The sequence below is a fragment of the Pinus tabuliformis genome, chromosome 9 (assembly GCF_031772625.1).
Source record: "Pinus tabuliformis cultivar Carrire ecotype Pingquan chromosome 9, CPIR1, whole genome shotgun sequence".
In the NCBI taxonomy this organism is placed as follows: domain Eukaryota; kingdom Viridiplantae; phylum Streptophyta; class Pinopsida; order Pinales; family Pinaceae; genus Pinus; species Pinus tabuliformis.
The window spans coordinates 896,360,452-896,376,523 of record NC_142307.1 but is presented as its reverse complement, the minus strand read 5'-3'; the positions used below and the strand labels follow the sequence as shown (position 1 = coordinate 896,376,523).

The 16,072-nt window shown below is 39.8% G+C and overlaps 1 protein-coding gene across 2 annotated transcripts in view; it reads left to right on the top strand.

The window, feature by feature from the left end:
• The window catches only part of LOC149151653 (putative aspartyl aminopeptidase), a 134,011-nt gene extending 124,423 nt beyond the window's left edge, over positions 1-9,588 (top strand). Inside the window, exons 9-12 of one of the 2 annotated variants that reach the window (XM_089445734.1) lie at positions 8,316-8,393; positions 8,603-8,743; positions 8,965-9,025; positions 9,233-9,364. In XM_089445734.1, coding sequence (XP_089301860.1) covers positions 8,316-8,393; positions 8,603-8,743; positions 8,965-8,985 — 240 coding nt within the window. In that variant the 3' untranslated portion in view covers positions 8,986-9,025; positions 9,233-9,364. Of the gene's footprint in view, positions 1-8,315; positions 8,394-8,602; positions 8,744-8,964; positions 9,026-9,232 lie in introns of both variants that reach the window. The other variant, XM_089445733.1, reaches the window with a different exon arrangement.
• The last annotated feature ends 6,484 nt before the right edge of the window (positions 9,589-16,072 follow it).

The following is a 16,072-nucleotide window of genomic DNA, read 5'->3' as shown; positions in this document are numbered from 1 at the left end:
TGTACTTCAGATAACTGAATATTCTCTCATAAATAACTCATGCATGTCAGTTCAGATAGAGACCCAGTTGAGATCAAAGGATGGGACAATGTACTATTAGTTGCAGGAATATTCCCATGAGGATATCTCTTACATGCAGAAGGAATTCATTCCTTGAGGATTGCACAATTATTTCAGAGGTTAGAGCAATGTGTGAGGAATTATTATACACAGGTGGCAGCTTGAGGACCCAAGAGAAATTGCGCAAGGAAATAGGAGGCTTGGAGGACTGAAGGAAGGCATATGTGTTGTCTATTTTGTCTATGAGCAACAGTGAGGGATTGTACTGAGAGCTGGATAGCTTGTGAGCTAAAGCTTTGTGTAATCCTGAGATATTTCCACTTGTATGATAATACAGATAGCAGGGTTTTTAGCTGAGGCTTTCCCTAGAGTATTCTTCTGTGTTCATGTGTGATTGATTTCTTCTTCATCTGTTATATGTGTTCTATTTGATCTTGCTCAAAATCGATTAAGCTTTTGCAAGTTTGATTGTAGAAGTAGATTAAGTATATTGCTTTAGTTACATTGCATTATCAGTTTAATCTATAGGAGAATTTCTATATGGTATCGGAACAAAGGTGATCAAAGCGGAGAACAGTATACAAAGAAGTTCAAAGTTCAAAGTTTGAAGTTCTTGATTCTAGGTACAAAATTGATTTCTTATCACATCTCAAAGTTCACCATGGCGTTCAATGGCTTGAGACTCGAGTAGGCCTTGGATGGCAGCTCGAATTACATAGCATGGAAGGATTGTATGGAAGTAGTATTAGAGGACAATGGTCTGAAGGAATTCATTGATCAAGAAGTCCCCAAGCTAGTAGCAGCTAATTCCCAAGAATTGGCGGAATGGAAGAAATGTGTGGCGAGAGCGAGGAGGATTCTTCTGGAGGGAGTTTGAGACCATATTGTCTTGAGTCTCCATGGGAAGGGGACATCGTTTTCAATGTGGAAGACATTGAAGGATCTATATCAGAACTGCAGTGATCAGAGGAAGCTGGCACTAAAAGACAAGCTTCGGAAAATCAAGTGTGAAAAGGGCGACATGATCTCTACATATCTGAACAAGCTCACCACCTGCAGAGAGGAAGTGTAGGAATCACGACAGCCGATGATGACATGGTGAGTCTTGCTCTCCTTGGTCTTCCTAAGAGTTGGCATAGCTACCAAGACTCAGTGAATGGAAGAAAGAAACTGCCAGATTAGTAACAACTGTGGTCGGATCTGATGCAGGAGGAGATCAGGAGAAGCATTAGAGATGGTTCTTCATCAAAGCATGATGATGAAGAAAATCTAGCCTTAGCAAGTAAGGCAAGGAAAGGGAAAGGGAAGGCTTCCCATTCCAAATCGAGTTCTTTCCATGGTGGGAAGAAGATTGACAAATCTAAAGTGCGATGTTTTAATTGTCATGAGGTGGGCCATTATGCAACAAATTGTCCACATAAGAAATCCAAGAAGGGATCCTCGAAAGGATCATATGGTGAGGCATTGGCCTCACAGTTCGAATTGGATTTTACCCTCATCGCATGCATGGTTTCATCGATGGTGGGTTGTGTTTGGTACCTGGACAGTGGAGCCTCATTCCACATGACCGATGACAAGAGTTTATTCAGTACCTTGGAGGAGAAGGACCTCCAGATGTGCATAGAGATGGGCGATGATGGAAAGTACCATGTTTCAGGTGAAGGCACGATTGTGTTTCAGAGGGAGCATGGAGCTCCTCTCACCCTGACTGATGTAAAGTATGTGCCTGGACTAAAGAAGAACCTGGTATCCGTCACAATGTTGGAAGACAAAGGCTATGATGTAGTCTTCAGTAAAGGAAAGGCGTTCCTGAGACACATTGCCACGGGTCAGACCAAGAGGATTGGGATTCGAGTGAAGAATCTCTACAAGCTGGAGGTAGATGACTATGCTGCATTGAGTTCCAAAGCAGAGTTGGTGCAAAGCCAAGATATTGGCGAGTTATAGCATAGAAGGTTGGGCCACTTGCATCATGGGGCCTTGAAGATCATGCAACAGATCTCTACTGGACTTCCCAAAGGTAAACTTGAGCAAGTAGATACATGCAAAGGTTATACCTTGGGTAAGTATGCAAAGTCTTCCTTTCATGATCGAGACAGTCGCGTTGAGGTGATCTTACAACGAGTTCATACAGATGTGTGTGGACCAGTCTCGACTGCATCCACCGCGAAAGAAAGGTACTATGTTATTTTCATTGATGATTTTTCTCGTAAGTGCTGGATTTATTTCATGCAGAAGAAGGATCAGACCTTCTCCAAGTTTTGTGAGTTCAAAGCTTTGGCTGAGAAGGAATCAGGGAAGAAAATAATGGCCTTGAGAAGTGACAACGGTGGAGAGTATGTCTCTAAGAGTTTAAGGACTTCTGTGTAGCAGAATTAAACGGGAGTTGACGACACCCCATAACTTGCAACAGAATGGGGTGGTCGAGAGGAAGAATAGAATGATTGTGGGAGCAGCTCGGGCGATGCTGCATGACCAAGGCCTACCACTTCATTTGCGGACCGAGGCATGCAACACATCGGTTTACTTGCAGAATAGAAGCCTGCATCGCATACTTGGGATGAAGACACCAGTGGAAGCTTTCTCCGAGAAGAGACCAGATGTGAGTCACTTCAGGATCTTGGCTCTTCGATATTTTGCCATGTGACCAAAGATGCCCGGAAGAAACTTGAGCCAACAGTTGAGTTGGGGATACTTGTGGGGTACACTGATACACCCCACAACTATCGGGTGTTCTTGCCTACCAGTCAGAGGACAGTGGTTCGCAGAGATCTAAAGTTTGATGAGCAGAAGGCCATGTGAGTTTCCCTTGAGAGGGATCTCAAGTTGCATGCAGAGGAGGAATTTTTGGTTCCTAAGGAGGAGGAGCCTGAGACTGATGTAGAGCAGTCGCATGTAGGGGTTCCAGGAGTGGAGACATCCACTCATGCAGAGTCTTCCAGAGGGGCGGAAACACACAAGGGAAGCTGACAGATTGTTGATGGATGTGAGAGAGAATGTGGGAGAGCCATCTTCTCAGCGCAGACAGAGTTCATTTGAGTGGTACATTGGTTACATGGCCCTTGTTGGGGAATGTGTAGAGACCGAACCATCTTCCTTTGAGGAAGCAGTGCAACAGCCAGTTTGGGTTGATGCTATGGTGGAGTATGACTCCATAGTTCGGAACAGTGTTTGGGATGTGGTTCAAAGACCAGAGAACAAGTTAGTCGTGAGTTCTCGTTGGCTTTACAAGGTAAAGCAAGCTGCTGATGGTAGTGTGGAGAAATATAAGGCAAGATTTGTTGCCCGTGGTTTCTCACAAGTCGAGGGGATCGACTATGATGAGACTTTTGCTCCAGTAGCAAGATACTCATCTATTAGATCGATGTTGGCACTATCAGCATAGATGGGTTGGAAGATCCATCAGATGGATGTGAAGACTGCATTCCTCAATGGCAAGATTGAGGAAGAGGTACACATAGAGCAGCCAGAAGGATTTCAGACCTTCGATCGTGAGTCGCTTGTGTGCCAACTCAAGAGAGCTTTGTATGGGCTGAAGCAAGCACCTCGTGCTTGGTACACCAGGATTGACAGCTACTTCACCGGGTTGGGCTTCACAAAGAGTGAAGCAGATGCGAACCTGTACCACATCATAGTAGAAGGTAAGCCATTGATCATTGTTCTTTATGTTGATGATCTAATATTAATAGGTGATGATCAGTTGATCAAGTCTTGCAAGGCGGATCTTGCAAGATAGTTTGAGATGAAAGACATGGGTCTCATGCACTACTTCCTAGGCATGGAAGTGTTGTAGAAGGATGGGGAAGTGTTTGTGTCTCAAGTCAAGTATGCCAATGAGATACTCAGGAGATTCCACATGGAGAAGTGCAAGCCCAAGCAAACTCCTCTAGCAGGTAACTGGAGGAAGGAGTATGCTACTTCAGGTGAGGTAGTAGCTGCTACTGTGTATTGACAGCGTGTGGGTTCATTGATGTATTAGTGAACACACGACCAAATTTGTGCTTTGCGGTGAACCAACTAAGTCAAAGTATGGTTCAGCCTACCAAGCTGTTTTGGAAGGAAGCTAAGCATGTGCTGAGATATCTCAGAGGCACATTTCAGTATGGATTATGGTACAGATGGATAAAGGGCGTGAAGCTTCAGGGCTTCACGGATGCAGATTGGGCAGGGAGTCCATCAGATCGGAAGAGCACTTCACGACGAATTTTCAACCTTGGTTCAACTACAGTTTCTTAGTATAGTAGGAAACAGAGGTCAGTTGCACTTAGCTCAGTAGAGGCTGAATACATGGCTGCAAGCGAGGTAGCATGTGAGGCCATTTGGATGCAGAAAATTCTAGTTGGGTTGTTTGATCAGAGGATGGATCCAACTGTGATCTATTGCGATAATCAGAGTTGTATCAAACTCTCTGAGAATCCAATATTTCATGATAGGTTCAAGCACATCGATATTCGGTATCATCATCTTGGAGACTGTGTGGTGAAGAGGATCATGTTGGAGTATGTTTCGATCGAGGAGCAAGATGTAGACATTTTGACCAAGGCATTGTCAAAATGCAAATTCGAGTTCCACAGATACAGGATCGGGGTGGCAGATAATCTCTTTGTTGTTGAGAGGGAGTTTTGAAAATAGCAACAAGAAATGCTAAAAATAGCATTGTTATAGATAGCATTTCGAGATACATTCCAATTTTAATTAGTCCCTAAATTAAAGTTGAGAATTAAAATTCGAATTTGATCTCAGCAGCTATTTGTAAAATAATTAATTCATCTTGAGTTAATTAGTTGGAGAAAATCAAACATGAAGTCTATGTGAAGACATGCAATAGTTATCCCTTTGATTGAGGAAGTTATCCCTTGATTAAGGAGATCAGGATGAGTTGTACTTTGAGTTGTAATTAGTTAACTGAGTTAAGTCCAGTTAGATTAGTTCCAACAGTTTGTGGAACTGATTTTGAGTTCAGTTAGTCAATGCATACATGCATGTAGCTAGTGTACTTCAGATAACTGAATATTCTCTCATAAATAACTCATGCATATCAGTTCAGACAGAGACCCGGTTGAGATCAAAGGATGGGACAATGTACTATTAGTTGCAGGAATATTCCCATGAGGATATCTCTTGCATGCAAAATGAATTCATTCCTTGAACATTGCGCAATATTTCAGAGGTTAGAGAACTGTGTGAGGAATTATTACACACAGGTGTCAGCTTGAGGACCCAGGAGAAACTGCGCAAGGAAATAGGAGGCTTGGAGGAATGAAGGCATATGTGTTGTCTATTTTGTCTATGAGCAGCAGTGAGGGATTGTATTGAGAGCTGGATAGTTTGTGAGCTAAAGCGTTGTGTAATCCTAAGATATTTCCACTTGTATGATAATACAAATAGCGGGGTTTTTAGCTGAGGCTTTCCCCAGAGTATTCCTCTATGTTCATGTGTGATTGATTTCTTCTTCATCTGTTATATGTGTTCTATTTGATCTTGCTCAAAATCGATTAAGCTTCCTCAAGTTTGATTTTAGAAGTATTTTAAGTATATTGCTTTAGTTACATTGCATTATTAGTTTAATCTACAGGAGAATTTCTACACCTTTTACTAGATCCAAGACTTTATTCTTTTCGAGGATGAGATTTATCCTCTTCTTCCATGCATTGTAATTGGATGCTCCTTCTAATTTGTTCTGTCCCTTTATTGTGTTAGACATTGTCTTTGAATATAGTAAGCTTCTTTCCTTATAAGGTCTCCTTATATGATCCTTTGATCAAATTCTTGAGGTTCCTTAGATTCCTTTCAATAGATCCTTAAACTGCATGTTTTTTCTCCTTCACCTTAGTTCCATTCTCCAGCGTCAATGATGTTGATCCCATGCCTCTAACAACATAGCTTTTGTTGTCTCCCAATTCCACTGCATGAGAAGATGGTTCCTCTGATAGAGTGTGAAGTTGTTTACTCTTCCCTGTCATATGCCTTGATGCTCCATTGTCAATAATCCATGCACTATCATCATTAAGTGAACTATTAAGTGCAACCAAGAACCTTTGACTTTTGACCTTGTTGAATAAGTAGTAGAAGATCTTCTTGATCCAGCTTCCTATAGTATTGAATCCCATTCTCATATAACTTATCATAGAGGGAGTACCCATTTCCTTCAAGCCAACAGAGTGATCTTCAATATTCCTTGACCTTAGCTCCAATACTGTGTTGAGAAATCAATGTTAGTAGAATTAGGGTTAGATTTCTCTTTCTTGATAATTACTTGTGAATTATTTTGGCTTCTTTTACTTATTTTTAATATTATCTTTCATCAAGAAATTACCAAATTATGTGTGTATGAAGATCAAAAAAACACATGACACGGTGAAAATCCCTATCTAGGGGAAAACCCACTGAAAATCTCTACCTTCAATAGTTTTCTTGAGACTCTTCAACCTAGACACAGACCTCCTCCAACCACCAAGTCAGCCTCCTCTTCCAACAACTTCGACCCAAAGTTTCGACCTTGAAGTAACAACACTTCAACCTAGTAGATGGCAACAACAGCAACAACAACGTTGACTAGACAAGGAAAACTTCGATCTTCCAAAGGGATCCAAACAAGAGAGATGGATAGCCCAAAACTTCGATTTTCTCTTTTCCTTCCTCTTTCTCCAACTTCGCACTTCTTTCAGCCTCCTTTCCTTCCTCGCACGTTTCCAGCTCTTTCTTCTGGATATCGAACTTATGAGTGAGTGAGAGTGTGTTCCAAATGAATTCGATCTCCTTGTATATGCTTGAGGTAAGGTTGAATTGCCCTATTTGAGGACAACTTGATCTTCTTGAGGCTGACTTGGTGTGGAGGTGTCGAATACCTAATTTGAGTCAATAATAAATATTTTTACATGATTCAGAAGCCCAAAAAGGGTCTCTTTAAATGGACAATGACTCAAATGACTTGGAATAAATCCTAAAAGTCTTCAATGGGAAATTTGACTAATAAAAGACGACCCAAGCATGAAACCCATGCTTTAATAAGTCATTGTGATAGTAATAAAAAAATTTCTTTTTCATTCTTTTCACAAGACATAATGACTCAAATGCATTTATGAAGACCGAACCTAATTACATTTTTCAACAGGTATCTAGGATAATGGTTATATTATGATGCATTTTATTGTATATGTACCATATTGCTTTTGAGGTAGCGTTAGATATAGTGACTTGAGAAAATAATAAGATCACGCGTCTTCAGTCAGTCAAGTAATGTTGGTTGCCTGCATCATCTCTTTCACGAGACTTTGTATCTCATTTTTACGTATTGAATAATACAATCATCTCTGTTCTTTACATCTCTGTGTAATTAATTGTGCCTGTTTGCATATGTGATTTGATTAGCAAGCCTTTTCCTTATTTAATGTTTATTTCTACTTAATGGGTTTGCGTTAACTTCCCCTTTCAAAAAGTAGATACCATAAAAAATCACCACTTAATAAATAAAAGAGATCAACTAATGCATCCAGTAAAAAAAGCAGAAAACAAGGACAAAATTAATGCCGGAAATTGAGAACTCAAAGTAAAGAAGCTCAGATGACTTCGTCGATCACTTAGAAAGTTCCCTTGCCAATTCAATGCCGGAAATTGAGAACTCGAAGTACAGAAGCTCAGATGACTTCGTCGATCACTTTGAAAGTTCCCTTGCCAATTCAAGATTCAGTTTGCTCAATGATGAAATATTTGATATGATAAATTCAGACTGTATGTTCTCTAATAGGTTCTTGAAAATATCATTTTTATTCTCCAACTCCACTTTACACCAAATGGTGAATCATCAAAAACATCGTGTTTACTATCCTCATTTTACGTTATTTTATTCGAGTTTTCCTAGATTGTAGTATTATATGGCATAATATATATATATAGATATATAATTTTTTTTAATGTATTTACTGTGCTACATCTGCACTTGGCACAAAGAAAGTTCATTACAAGATCTCTAGTTATAATTCGGAAGTGTCATTCCTATAGGGAAAAGTTTGAACTTTGAATCACTACTATGGCATAAAGAGCGACCAAAATTGAAATCTGAAAGGAAAATAATTTTGTATGTAAGTGAATTTGTTTATGCCGTAATTAACTTTGGAGGCTGTTTTCTTAGGATTTGAATTATGTGACTATTCACCTTGCTCTTGAATACCATTCCAGTGGTTATATCTGACTTGTTTTATAACTTAGTTTATTGCATTAACCGTTTAACCATGTTGATTTTGAAATGCATTCAGGTGCCACTTGAGAAAGCAATCCAGCGGAGTTTTCTTGTGTCTGCTGACATGGCACATTGCTTGCATCCAAATTACATGGTGTACTATCAAATCTGCTTCCTTGGAATACCATGTCATTTTTTTAATGATTCCGGACCCTAAATATAAATTAGTGGCTATAACAAATATGACTTCAGAAAATGCTAAATTGGATTTTTACTTACGTTTGATCTATAGTTTTTGGGCTGGACTTATGTTGGCGTTTTAGTTGCTCATAATGTCTAAAGATATATCAAAACATATTCCAGGATAAGCATGAACAAAACCATCAACCCCAGCTGCATAAAGGGCTCGTCATAAAATTTAACGCAAATCAACGGTATGCAACAAATGCAGTCACGTCATTTATCTTTCGCGAAATTGGAAAAAAGAATAAGCTTCCTACACAGGTTAGTACATGGGAAGATAATATATTTGATGGATTTCTTTAATAACTGTGTCTTTTTCATTTTGAAGTAGTATGAGGGAATATGCATAATGTAGTTATAAGGATACTAATTCCTAGATGTTAGCCCGAGTTCCTGTGATCATGAAGTTTTAGTCCCCAAGATTATTTTTCGTAAAACTCATGCTCTTCTCCATTCTCTTTCGTGTTTGCCTGTGAACTCAGATCTTTTCCTGGAAAACATAATGCAGAATATATAGAGTAATTAGTAGCATATATAAAACAGGTCAATTCTTCTATCCTGAAAGAGTCTAAACCTGTTCTATAGAATATCTCTGACAATAAGTGAGTGTATTATTAGGCATTATTTTGTAGCATCGTCATGACGCAAGACAACTCTTGATGCGTGGTTCATGAAATTACTTCAACATTCTGCAGATTCAATTTGATCTTGCTGGTATACCTGTATTGCTAACAAAAATTAGGTGTGCAGGACTTTGTTGTTCGAAATGATATGCCTTGCGGATCTACAATAGGTCCAATTTTGGCAAGTGGAGTGGGCATTCGTACAGTTGATGTTGGAGCACCTCAATTGTCGATGCATAGCATTCGAGAAATGTGTGGTATAGATGATGTTATTTATTCTCATCTGCACTTCAAAGCTTTTTTTGAGGATTATGCAGAGTTCGATAAACAAATCAAAGTTGACTATTGATTTAGCACGATTGCTTGATGTGCACATTTTGCCATTTGTTGTATCTTAGTTGCTAGGCCATCCGACAGTCGAATAAACTTAGTAAATTTTATTTCCTTGACACATTTCAAGTTTAATTTATTTTTCATTATACTCTATATGATTTGTGCGTGAGTATTTTGTAATTCATAAATTGTATAAAATTATTCATAAATCGTAAAAGAATATTTATTAGTCTTTGATACGAAGAAATTTTCTTTTGTTCTCATAGACATGTAGCTAATATTTCTAATAATATATACCCTCAGAAGTTGAAAGTGCACTCGATAAATTAGGTTTTGTAAGAACGTTTGTATTACGTGACTTCCAAGACTACTATACCCTACTCCCACGATTACCATAAAATGCGTACATTTCTATTACCTGCTTTTAAAGAAAACTATAAAACACGTACATTGCCCTACTAAGTTGGGACATACAACATACAATTTCAATTACCTGCAAGAAAATGAGTCATATGATGACCATTATTGCTGATTAACTTGATTTTCAATTTTCCTATTTTAGGAATATTACATAATCGGACGAACATGAGTGAGGTGAGGTGAATTAAATTTACCTCACTCCTGTCTGTCTAATTCCGGAATATTCAATATTTCTGACTCGACAATTCAAATAAAGATGGCTGATCACTATAACATCATCTTCCATAAGGTTGCAAATTCCCAACTCTTGTATGAGAGCCACATATTTTTGGAATAATATTCGATATGCAAAATGCACCAGCAGATAGAACAATGATCTATCAATCATTCATTTGTGTGGCATATATAACGATTGTTTTTGGAGAGATATGTGCCAGAACAGAGAGGCATATACCATGCAGTACCTGAGGGTATTCAACCTAAAACTAAACATATAAAAATTCAAAGAAAGAATAGCCAAAATCTTAGAAAACCAAGCGTGATTGGATTCATACTGTGGTGCTGGTCAAATAATAATTATGATCATGGAGAATCATCATAAGATGTGCCTATAAATCAGATTATGAATTGCCATATTTACATGTGAAAATACAACATATAAATCTATAAATAAATGCATTTTATAATTTTCACTTTTGCAATACTATCAGTTGCACCACACATCTTTTTGTTGATAGCTTATAAGGACACTATTACTGTCCGCTTTCATTGGTTATAAGCACACACATTTATGTCCTTGCAAATATGTAGCTTCTACATGGTATTTGTTATGATCTTCACACACATGCATTCCCTGCAATTCATGAGTCCCTAATTATGCTCCATGTGTCACCTAGCAAACCACACATATTTCCCTCTCTTGGTCATGCATGTTGGGCATATACCATTGAGTGACCTAGCTAAACATTAACAAAATAAATGCATGAAAGGGAAGCACAATAAAAATACATAATCTGCTATTAGTTTGCATGTGTTGGGCCTCCTTGTTGCTTATTCTACACAACTAACCTTTTTAATTCTTTCTTCTATGTAGCATTTTCTCCTGTGTGCAACTTGCCCGTAATGGGCTGAATTAAAGACATTTACACTAGTCTACAATGCACTATTTAGTGTTGCAACCAATACATGAGCTTGGAGCAAGAGCAAGGTATTCGATCCAAGCTTTAGGGGAATTATTTCCCAATAACTCAAATTTATTTATTTATTTTTATTTTTTATTTTTTATTTTTATTTTTATTTATTATTTATTATTTATTTATTTTTATTTTTATTTTTTATTTTTCTGAAGGGTCATTTGGATTTTTAGTAGGATGAAGATGCCTAGCCTTCATATAATAGGATTTCTTGATTCTAAATCAGCTGAACAATTTCAAGCCAAAAGGTAAAGGAAACAAAACTTTGTACAGGCTCCGAAGATTGTCTCAAGTAGTGTGTGCAAGGTGACAAGGAAGTGTTAAACAAAACGTTAAATCTTTAAGGTTTAATAGCTCAACAAATGTTTACACATGTAGGGCCAGCGACAAAGGAATGAGGGAAGAATGACGTATATTTGAGTTTTATGGCCAAATGGCCAAAAAGCAAAGGGAATTCTATAAAATTTTAAGTGCATGATGGAAAACTAGAGTGTCTTTTCCCTCCATGTTTTGGAAGAGATCATTTGCACCATTAGAGTTTGTTAAGTTATGGTATGTTATGCTTATAACAGTTTACTTTTTTTTCTTATTATATTCCACCGATTAGCAATCACATGTACATAAAGTAAAGTGCAGATAAAACATTAAACGATCGACAAAAAACAAGCCAAGACAAGAGACACAAGATGTGGCGGCTAGCCAGGGACAAACCCCACAATGTATGGGGAAACCCTTTGATCAAATCTTCTTTTATCTTCAATAATTCAGCAGAGAGAAATAGTACAATAAATCTGATTCATATCAGCAGTAGCAAACCCTAGATCAGTAGCATCAGCATTAGCGACTTCGTTATCAAAGTAGGGCAGACCATATCTCACAAACCGACAATAGGATTGACTTCATTCCACCACCAAAAGTTTCGGCTTCCAGAGGAGGTTCAGATGAACCTACAACGCAGTTCAGATGAGGAGATCTTCTAGGCCACGCAAGTCAATCTTTACTTCTGCAGTTGCAGCTTCAGTTTTAGCAGTTTCCGGCTTCAAACTAGGGCAGTCGATATCTTGCAAACCGTTCGTCGGATTGACTTCATTCCACCACCAAAAGTTGCGGCTTTCAAAGGAGGTTCAGATGAACCTACAGCACAGTTCCAAAGAGGAGATCCTCTAGGCCACGCAAGTCAATCTTTACTTCTGCAGTTGCAGCTTCAATTTCAGCAGTTTCCGGCTTCAAACTAGGGCAGTCGATATCTTGCAAACCGTTCGTCGGATTGACTTCATTCCACCACCAAAAGTTGCGGCTTTCAAAGGAGGTTCAGATGAACCTACAACGCAGTTCCAAAGAGGAGATATTCTAGGCCACGCAAGTCAATCTTTACTTCTGCAGTTGCAGCTTCAAATTCAACAGCTTCTGGCTTCACATGTGTGAGAGAGAGAAACCCATTTCAATGTAGTAGAGAAGAGACTCATATCTACGCAGTAGAGAGAGAGAGATGTGATGAGATGAGTGAGTCCAAATGATGAACAGTTCTCTTATATTTATACACAATGTTGGTGGGTGAATAGATGCGACTGTTGGGCTTCTGAGCCTACATGAGTTGTAGGTCGGCTTGATAATAATTTCATAATCAAAATAAATTCATATCTCCATGAATACTTATCGAAATTGGATGATCTTTATATCAATCCTACATCTCTCGACGAGAGGAATCTAATAAAAATATTATTAGCCATGAATAAAATGAAGTTTTTCCCTGGTTGCCAATTTTAGCACTCCCTCTCAACCATGGAGAACTTCATCTGCAATCTGTCTATCGGTTGTTACTATTCATCCATCAAATGCACTACCTTATATAGCCTGACCCTTGCCCTGCTCTGCTCTATTTTGCCTGTTCTGCTTTGTCTTGTTCTGCCCTGCACTGATCTGTACTGTTTTGTTCTGTTCTGCTCTGCTCTTGCATTGTTCTATTCTACTCTGCTTTTGTCCGAATTCTGAAGAAGAAGAAATGATTGAGGATGTATCATACTGACTCAAAGTCAATCTCAGAGTATGTACCAGTGGTCCCAGACCAGTGTCAACCAACCCAAAGTCAGCGTCATAGTGAGTACAACTCCAATGGTCCCAGGCCAATATCATCCTCCACTGACTCAAAGTCAGTCTCAGAGTATGTACCACTGATCCTAGACCAGTCTCAACCGACCCGAAGTCAACGTCATAGTATGGTACAACTCCTACCACTGGTCCCAGACCAGTATCATTAATCCTAGATCAATGGAGGTCATCCTAGCGTAGGGAGTACGGTGGTTACAATGATGCGTCCATCGGTACTACTATGGTCCCTAACTTCATTTCCCTGCTCATTGATCAGATGAGAGGTACTTCCCATGAGTCCCAGACTGCATGGGTAGGATGCCTCGACATGAGAACTAATCAATCCTGTCCTCACAGGAGAACACATCAATCCTGCTACAATTGCCATGGAGAACACATCAATCCAGGCCTCACAGGAGAACACATCAATCCTGCTACAATTTCCATGGAGAACACATCAATCAAGGCTGCCATGGAGAACACATCAATCCAGGCCTCACAGGAGAACTAATCATCTTGCTACACAGGAGAGCGAATCATCCTGTTCCACAAGAGAGCGAATCATCTTGTCCCACAAGAGAGCGAATCATCTTGTTCCAGTGTGCACCACCAGGGGAGGGTGAGTCACCCTATGGTCATATGTTGCTCCAATAGGAACCGCAAGCCCTCAGAGCTCCTAGAGCTCAATGTATGCAACATGCAGGACCCTTGTACAAGGGTTTCTTGCCGACTCCAAGTCGTTTGGGAAAATCACAGATTAGATCTTTCCTCGGGGCTTTGACAAGGTGTATCAACCTGTACATCATCTTAATGTGATGGAGCTTCCTTGCTCATCGACTTACCAAATCCTAGATGATGTCTATCTGCTGGAGCAATTGATGAATACAGGATTCCTCAATAATCGAATCCCACCTCTGGTTGTTATAGATAATAACAGTGGTATCCAATGTAAATCCAAACAGCTCACTGAAGAGCTTTCGCAACCAGACTGCCTCACACGAGGTTATGCTAGCAACAATATATCCTGCTTCGGCGGTGCTCAAAGCCACCGACTTCTGCTTCCTGCTCATCCAGGATATCAAAGCAGATCCCAAGGAGAAACAACACCCAGAAGTGCTCTTACGATCCTCCACATTGCCTGCCCAGTCAGCATCTATGTATCCAAATAGTCTCACATCTCTGGCAATGTATCTTAACCCATAAGTGATAGTGCCACGAAGATATCTCAGCAGATTCTTGGCACCAATCCAGTGTATGTGGTGGGGTTCAACCATATGCTGGCTCAACGTGTTGACTGCAAAGCATATATCTGGACGGGAGTTCACTAAGAACATTAATGCTCCGACGAGTTGCCGATACTCGGTAGCATTTCGTAAAACAGGTCCAGCAGCACTACCGCTTAACTTCTTGAAGTCAAGCTCCATCGGAGTAGTTACAGGCTTGCATTCCACCATTCCGAATCTTTCCAATATCTTCACCACATATTTTCCTTGAGATAGGAAAATTTCTCCTGGCTTTTGCCACACTTCAAGTCCTAGGAAGTAGTGCATCAATCCTAGGTCTTTCATTTCAAATTCAGAGGCCAGCTCCCTCTTACATTTGTGAATGAGAGGGTCTGCACCTGTTAGAAAGAGGTCATCCACATACAACACCAGTATGAGAGGCTTGTCATCTTCAACCTTAAAGTAAAGGTTAGGATCGACTTCACTCCTAGTGAATCCCAACTTCATCAAGTAGCTATCGATCCTCTCATACCATGCTCGGGGTGCTTGCTTCAACCCATAGAGAGCTTTCTTCAACCTGCATACATGAGATTTTCGATCATAAATCTCAAATCCTTCGGGTTGCTCCACGTAGACCTCTTCTTTGATCGAGCCATGCAAGAGCGCAGTCTTGATATCCATCTGATGTAGGTTCCATCCTTGTGAAGCGGCAAGGGCTATGATCAAGCGGATGGTCGTATATCTGGCAACATGTGAAAATATCTCATCATAGTCTATACCTTTCTTTTGGGAGAAACCTCGAGCAACAAAACAAGCCTTATACTTTTCCGTGCTTCCATCTGCTGCATGCTTTATCTTGTAAAGCCATTTGGAAGTAACAACAGTCTTGTCCTGGGGTCTGGGAACTACTTCCCAAACATCATTCTTTATGATAGACTCATATTCTTCGGTCATAGCATCCTTCCATACTTGATGCTTGACGGCATCTGAGAATGACGAAGGCTCATTTTGTATGATCGTGCTCATGATGGTCAGGTATCCTTGATACCTATAAGGTTTCTTACTTTCACGAAAGGTTCCTCGGGGTGCAACATGTCCTTCATCATCATCAAGTAACCCCTTAAGCCATGAAGGCCTCTTCCTAGAAGAGGAAGGCTCATATGGATGAGGATCAATCAGATCCATGGGTTCTTCTACATCAGGCATTGATTCATCATCCTTTTCTTTCGGTTCCCTGGTGTCGGCTTCTTGAGAGCTACTCAAAGTCAGTAGATTGTCCACCTTGCTGAGAGCCATATCTTCGTCAAAGGTGACATCATGACTAATTATGACTTCCCTTTGACCGGCTACATAGATTCTATAGCCTTTAGTATTTTCACCATAGCCCACGAAAATTCCCTTCTTTCCAGATGCTCCCAATTTATTTCTTTTCTCTTTCGGCACATGAAAGTATACAGGGCTTCCAAAAATTTTAAAATGAGAAACATCAGGTTTCTTACCGGAGAATTTTTCTTCAGGAGTCTTGGAACCCAATGCTTGATGAGGGCATCGATTTTGTACATATACGGCAGTGTTTGCAGCTTCAGCCCATAGAAACTTAGGAAGACTTTGATCATGTAGCATGGCCCGGACAACTTCCATAATTGTGCGGTTCTTCCTTTCCACCACACCATTCTGCTCAGGAGTATGTGGTGTAGTAGTCTCCCTCTT